Source organism: Paramacrobiotus metropolitanus, unplaced genomic scaffold (assembly GCF_019649055.1).
Source record: "Paramacrobiotus metropolitanus isolate TYO unplaced genomic scaffold, Prichtersi_v1.0 Parri_scaffold0000115, whole genome shotgun sequence".
In the NCBI taxonomy this organism is placed as follows: domain Eukaryota; kingdom Metazoa; phylum Tardigrada; class Eutardigrada; order Parachela; family Macrobiotidae; genus Paramacrobiotus; species Paramacrobiotus metropolitanus.
This window is the reverse complement of record NW_026570335.1, coordinates 376,284-383,284: the sequence shown is the minus strand read 5'-3', so window position 1 is coordinate 383,284 and position 7,001 is coordinate 376,284. Positions and strand designations below refer to the sequence as shown.

The 7,001-nt window shown below is 41.6% G+C and overlaps 1 protein-coding gene across 1 annotated transcript; it reads left to right on the top strand.

Moving 5' to 3' along the window:
- Positions 1-2,622: 2,622 nt before the first annotated feature.
- LOC129598130 (uncharacterized) lies at positions 2,623-3,560 on the top strand. The gene is made up of 2 exons (XM_055495895.1): positions 2,623-3,203; positions 3,396-3,560. Exons 1-2 carry the CDS (start codon positions 2,945-2,947, stop codon positions 3,536-3,538), a joined length of 402 nt encoding a protein of 133 aa, XP_055351870.1. The 5' UTR covers positions 2,623-2,944; the 3' UTR covers positions 3,539-3,560.
- The last annotated feature ends 3,441 nt before the right edge of the window (positions 3,561-7,001 follow it).

Sequence of the window (7,001 nt, the reverse complement as noted above, 5' to 3'; positions counted from 1 at the left end):
GTAAGAAAAATTAATTATAACAGTGACAAAAATTAATGCTAAAAAAATTCCAGTAGGCTGCAATCAACGTATTGTATTGAACTCATAATTATTAAGTTACACTATTCAGCTAAAAATGCGCGGGCTCTTCATTAACCGCTCTCTGTCTCGAGCGTTTCGTTGCCACCAGGGACAATTAATTACAAGTTTACAACATTTAGCGGATAATCCTACCAGCGAAATTACAGGTGTGCCTGAAAACGAATTTCTGAGGGCTTGTTCTCTCGGTACATTTATTATTTTCTGTATTGTTATGTACTTATCAGTAGATCGATGCAGCTTGCACGGGAAAACATTACTTCAAAAGTTCAACATTACTTTAAGCGGCAAACAGCGAAGAAAAATGTTCTGATATACAGCAATATTACATAGGATTCAGCATCCTGCGAGAAGCGCATTCGAAGATGAAGTGGGGAAAATTGCGCAAGTTCCATCACGATGTTAGTTAATGCATGATCTACCAAACCGTCAGTTTGTTGAAGGAAAATATGCGCTGCTCGCGCCTTGGTCTGCAATTCCTAGTTTGGTGCATTTTCCTAATACAGCTGTTACAAAAAAAGTTCGCAACGTACACAACCAACTAACTAGTGCGTTTATCCTTTATGGTTTCGGTTGCGACTGGAGAGACACCTGCAGCAAGCTTCACAATCCCAATGCCAGGACGATCAGCGCGAATGTTCCGATACAGAGTGATGCTTGGTTGACTCGTAGTGCGAGGGCTTTTACCACGGCAACTTTTCCAAATTCATGGCAAAGCGCCGACCTGTGCTGGTCCTGTAGTGTTGGCATTGTTACAGTAATTGAGTGAGTTAAACGAATCCTCTCTCTTTTTTGTATCAGCGGGTTCCGTTAATTACCAGTTGTGCCTATACGCAAGGAAGATGGAAAATCCTTAACTGTTGACTTATGCTCATGAAGTGAACGAACCCTGATTGTCTCGACTTCTCGATTGCCGTTGCACAGTTTACGATATTCGTCTGCGCCGCGGCCGAAAAGCCTTTCCGTATCACCGGCTTCCTTCATCAGCTGAAAGGCAAAGGTCATTCCCGTGCAGCACTCGCAGTCACATATCCGACGCAGCCGCGGCGCCGCCTGCGCTCCTTCGCCAACAACTTGACCAGGTCCCTATCCAAGTGCTTCACGGGGCACTTCCGCTACGGGAAATTTCGTTCACTCATTGCGTCGCAGAGACAACTATTTCGCACCGATTTCTTCGTGATCGTGATCACTATAGGATAATTTCCGTTTTTTTCACCGTAATTCCCGCGCCTTATACGATACGCGCGCAGTGGCACCCACCGTTTTTCGAACGAATGATGGATTGTAGGGCTGAAGCCGAATGATATAATTGAAAATGGCTGATAGAATGCAGCATCAGTTTAAAGTTCAGCATTTGCTGAAATTTTTATTTGTGGTTTGTAGGCATGAAATGTAGTGTTGTGGCTATCAGGCTTCATATTCAGACATTCGGTATTTATGCCGGTATACAGAACTTGTTAAAGTTTAACTGATGCAATCATTATTTGGTAGTACTTTTTCTTATCGTTTGCAAGGTTTCTTGGGAATGGCACTCTGTCAGCAGGCTAAGCGTTTTACCTGGACTGTCAATTATTTTTAAAAAAGTGAGCACAACTGCACACTCCAGTCCAGAACCAACTTGGCAAAACACACAAGTATAATAATCATATTCTTACCAGCTCGTGTTGTGGTGAAAAGAAGTTGCAAATCCAAGGAATCCAAATATCCAAGTTTAAATGGGTCGGTTGATGTTGTATAAAAAGTGATGTTTCCTAAACTTTGGAAAGAATTGCACGTTTAAGTACTTAAATTATTGTAGCCGTGGCATTCATCCCGCATACCCTTGGGATGATAAAAACCAGCTAAATTCTTTATTTCTTGCTGGATATTGCTTTTTTCTCACCGGTACACCAACGAAGCCGTTCTAAGCGCGTATCGGCTCGTTTTGATTGTACGCTGAGGGGAGCTTATCTAGCAGGTTCGATAGAGTAATATAGGGGGAAAAATGTGTCTAGCCGAACCAATGTGTCTAGCCGAACCAAGTACTTCTGATGTAAGCCAGCTGGTGGTTTGCGTTGTGGCTGCACAGCGTTTTATGTCTGGGCAGTGGGCATTGACGGTACATGTGGTATTAGCTGCACCAGGCAGGTCTGGGCTCTAATACAGTTTTAGCCTGTTTACCTGCAGTTGTATGAGTGCGGCTTACCTGTTATCAGTACCTGCAATCTTAATCGCAGCGCTTTACATAGAACACTGGGGCTGGACCAGCCACAACGTAAACCACCAGCTGGCCTACATCAGAAGTACAAGGGATTGGTTCGGCACACATTTTTCCCCTTATATTTTGATCGTCAGAACAGGATTTTCTGATTATGTGGAATAAGTACGAGGACGAGCTTAGTACATGTGATAGACAAAAAAACTAGCGAGAGAATCTGATAACCATTTGCGTGCTGTGCAACACTGTCAGCCACCTTAGGCTGGCGGTAGCCGCGCGCCGTCACGCAGCCGTTAGCTGAACACGGCCTGCTATTTACTGTAACGCACACTCGCATTAAAATTTAAATGCGAGTTTTGTTTTGGTTTTCTAACTTTGTTTATAATTGGTTCTCCGCAAAATTTTCAGTAACCAGTGACTGACATTAATTAACCAAGCTCTTGATAATAATGTTATAAAATTACCATCTAAATAATTAATAAGATTCATCTGGCAAGATGTACTACGATGAGAATATCACCGACGTACGGCTACCTGCCAGTTTGTTTTCTGCACCTGCGATGGAGATTTCTTGCGCGAGTATCAGCGTTGTTTCGGGCCTACCGTTGAGTGAGAATTGTGGAGGAACCTGCCAGCGACGTGCCTTTACCAGCAGCGTACGATGATAGTATGGCCTTGGCGCTGAAAGCTTGTAGAACGGGGAACCTGTCACAGTACGCTGCAGCGAAAAAGTACAAGGTTCCTTACTCTTCGTTCTGGAATAAACTGAAGGGCGTGCGTACGGAAAAGAAAGGCGCACATATGAGAAAATTTTCGGAAGCCGAAGAAAACTACATCGAAAATCTGCTGCTGAAATGTGCGGAGAACGGCATCCCTCTGGATAAAAGATTTTTAAAGCGGATTGTGCCGTTACTGACCAAATATAAAGGTAACTAAAATGAGATTTAAAATTATTCCTGTAAAATTAAATTAAATTATTGACTGTTATCGCATTTATTTATATTGGTTAATTTTTAAATTGAATGCGTCCGTTTCTGACGGAATATTCAGTGAAGTTAGTGTGAGAATATTTGTACGTTACTGGTTTTTCTTTTACTTACAAAAATTTTACCTTGTACAGATGTGCCCAAAAATCGAAAGATGTTTTCGTCATACTGGCATCGCGAATTTCTTAAAAGGCACCCGAAAATTGCTCAGCGAATTTCACACAGCGTTTCCCGAAAAAAGGCTAAAGAGTGGACCGTGGAGAATCGGGAGGGTTAGATACAACGATTGAGTGAGCTTAATACCGAGGGCCTGCTGCTTGATCCTGCAGGAATCTGGAATTTTGACGAGTCAGCGTTCCAGGTAGCGGAAAAGTGACGACGGTATACGCCAAGCGGGGGGTAAAGGAGGTCCTTTCGTACTATGACGGTAACGACCGCGAACTAATCACGGTGTTGGCGGGCGGCAATGCGGCTGGAGAAATTCTGCGACCATTAATTTTATTTGACGGCAAAGTTTTCCTTGCTTCTCGTTTTGACGGCACAGACGACAGATGTCATATTGGCTTTAACTCGTCAGGCGTGATGGATAATTCAACTTTCACTTCATATATCAGAGAAGAAGTCATCCCCAAAATGACGGCAGCAAAGTGCGTGTTTTCTTTTACTCTATTAAAAAATTTAAAAAATTATTTGTCATAAATTTCTTTCATTTTATTAAAAAATCAATGTTGAAAAATAATAATATTGTGTATTTTTTCAGAATGTTATTTTTTCTCGATGGGCACAGCTCTCATATGTTCAATCTGGAGTTTTATCGGAGTGCATGAAGTCTGACAAAGATATTACCGTTGTCATACTGCCGTCTGGTCAGACCGGGAAGTTGCAACCCATGGATCTGAAGGTGTACGGCCCTGTTAAAAAATATTGGCGGGATTATTTGCGACTGATGACCCTTATCGCTGAAGAAGAGGTATTTTCATTTTTTATGCTAATTTTAATTAATAAATAAATCTGATAAATTAATCCAAAAATTAAATTTGATCGTAGGTTAACAAACAAAACTTCGCTCGTCACCTTGTGAAAGAATGGGATGAATTTAACATGGCCGCCAATATTATTTCTGGGTTTGCTTCTTCCGGAATCTATCCGTTCAACCCGGATGCGGTCTGCCGAGCTTACGTAGAGCCTGTTCCAAGCCAATTTCTATCAGACGTTCCCATTTCTGTTGCCACCGTATACGTGAGCGAGCTGGAAGTTATACGCACAAATCTTCGAAAAATTCCACTTTTGACTGAAGGACAGATAGAAGAGATTGTGGCGTTCACAATCTCTAAAGCAGAAGGTTTTCTTCCATCGGTTGCAGCTGACAAAGTGGCTGCAGATTGGCACCATAATTTCATGAGCGCTCATTCTCAGAAAAAGAGAAAACTTAAAGATTCTCGTCTGCGCGCCGAAGCAGGGCTTATTGCGACGGACAGTAAAGTAATCGCAGCGCTCGAGCAACGGGAAGCAGAAAAATTGCTGCAGAAAAATAAGCGAAAAAGAAACACTCGTAGCGGACTTAGCGATGTGACAAATACTCCGACTAAAATTAAAAAATCTTTCAGAATGGGTAAAAAGTGAGTCCTCTGAAATTTCACATGTGGTTCTACAAAGTCAAAGTTTTACTGTAAGAAATAAAGTGTGCGGTATTACTGGGATGATTATTTGTATTAAATGTGATGTGTTTACCAGCACTGACAAACCTGGGTGGTTGCCCGTGTTGCACGGGCCGGGCATGGTTATCAGATTCTCTCGCTAGTTTTTTTGTCTATCACATGTACTAAGCTCGTCCTCGTATGAATAATAAAGCAAGCCAATTTTTAGTACCAAGGTAGCTTACGTATTTAAAAAAAAACAAATGTTGAAAAAAGAAAGAAGAAAACTTTTCAGTCAGTCAATTAACAGAAGCAATTTTCAGTCAATTAACGAAGCAGAATTAAAATGAAAATAGAGTACGACTACGAGGACAGGCTTAGTATTCGCGATCACCTAAAAAAGTAGCGAGAATTCGCGAACACCGTGCGCGGGTTGTGACACCCCACACAGCCATTGGACTGGACTGCCTTCCCTAGGTGGCTGGCTGGTGACTGACTGTTCTGCACAACCCGGGCACGGTGATCGCGAATTCTCGCTACTTTTTAGGTGATCGCGAATACTAAGCCTGTCCTCGTATAGAACTAATAGAAGTATAAGGAATTTTAAAATTAGATTTAATTTAGATAGGGCAAACGATTGTACCTAACAGAATCAAAAAAAAGCAGCGTGAAACGTTAAGTGTTCATTGCGCATGACGCAGATCGATGACCAGATACGTGACAGCCGACCAGGCCGAATCAGGTATGCATCCAGAAAGTTAGTAATAATAGAAAGAAATTGTTACGGATAACCACCAACTTGTTCAATGGTCACGCAGCGGTCGCAGCCGGTAGCGTTGGTGTCAACGTGAAAAGTCAATGGAAATTAAAGATACAGTATTAGCTTTCGGTAGAAAACGTAGTGCAGCGGCGTGTTCGATCTGCAGCTGTCGCCAGAGTATTCTAAATCCTAACTAAACAAAGCGATGCCGCATAAGCATTAATAATTGTCCCAGTTTTATTTTCATCTAATTTTTCGCACTTATTTTAGACATATGTTGTGGAATGGTTTTAGTTTTTATCCGATTGATTTTCTCTATAATTTTTTTGGAGCGGTTGTTTGCTTTATAGTTCGAGGATTATAGAGCACTTGTATATCATGTTTAAAACTGAATCATGACGTACACAATTTTATTTATTTATTATCTGCGCGTGATTCAGTGCTAGCTATTGAAATTCAGTCCCAGGTTTCAAGTTTCCAAAGTCATATCGCCGGATGGCATAGTAACAGGTTACGTTCTGCGCAAGATTAGATTTCGACGATGCCAAAAGTTTCGTAGTCCCCTGATGCGAAAAGAATTATGCGTCTTAACCCAGAAGGCTTCCATGTACTACAGTACTTAATCGAATTGTAACTGATTCTATGAAAACAGACTGCAACTGATTCTATGAAAGCAGAATTTTAACTATTAAGTAGTATGCCGGCGCTTGCAGTCATTGTTGTTGTGGTGGCTATTGCCTATTAAATTGTATTCTATGAAAGCGGACATATCGTAGTACGGTGGCTCTTGATGACGCTCCGTGTTTATAAAGCCCTACCCAGCCAAGTTAGGACGGTTGTGTTAAATACGTTAACTAGAAGTAGATTTTGACGTCGTCCAGTGTTTCTTTTTCACCTTTTTAGTCTGGAAAATATTACTGGGAAGGCAACAATATCAAAACAAGCATTTTTGGTGTGGCAGCTGCTGACACTTAGTGTGGTTGCTTCAGAAAAACAGAACTTAGTTAACAACTGTACATATCGTTGCAGAATCTTAAAGTACTTGCCGATGACTGTTAATGCAGATTGCTGACGACCAGAGCGGAAAACTCGGCAATAATTAGATCGTGACAAGGTCACCAATTATTGTCTGTTCGCGGGTGATTTTACATTATTTTTGTCCACTGAAGGAATCTTGAACTTTCCTCGCTGACTTATTTTCTGTAATTCAACAAAACTTCAGATCGTAGAAATCAGTCGCTGACACTCGGCTGGTTGACAATACACACCGGTGACCTTTGCTCAGAACGTACTGACTAGCAATCAGTAAGACCCTGACCTCGAATAAATCTTTCCAGCGGTAA

Bases quoted from the DNA above. Each gene is read 5' to 3' on its own strand.
- LOC129598130 (XM_055495895.1), top strand. From the start codon at position 2,945: ATGGCCTTGGCGCTGAAAGCTTGTAGAACGGGGAACCTGTCACAGTAC. The intron at 3,204-3,395 runs GTAACTAAAATG...TACCTTGTACAG, and splicing joins GTTACTGACCAAATATAAAG to ATGTGCCCAAAAATCGAAAG.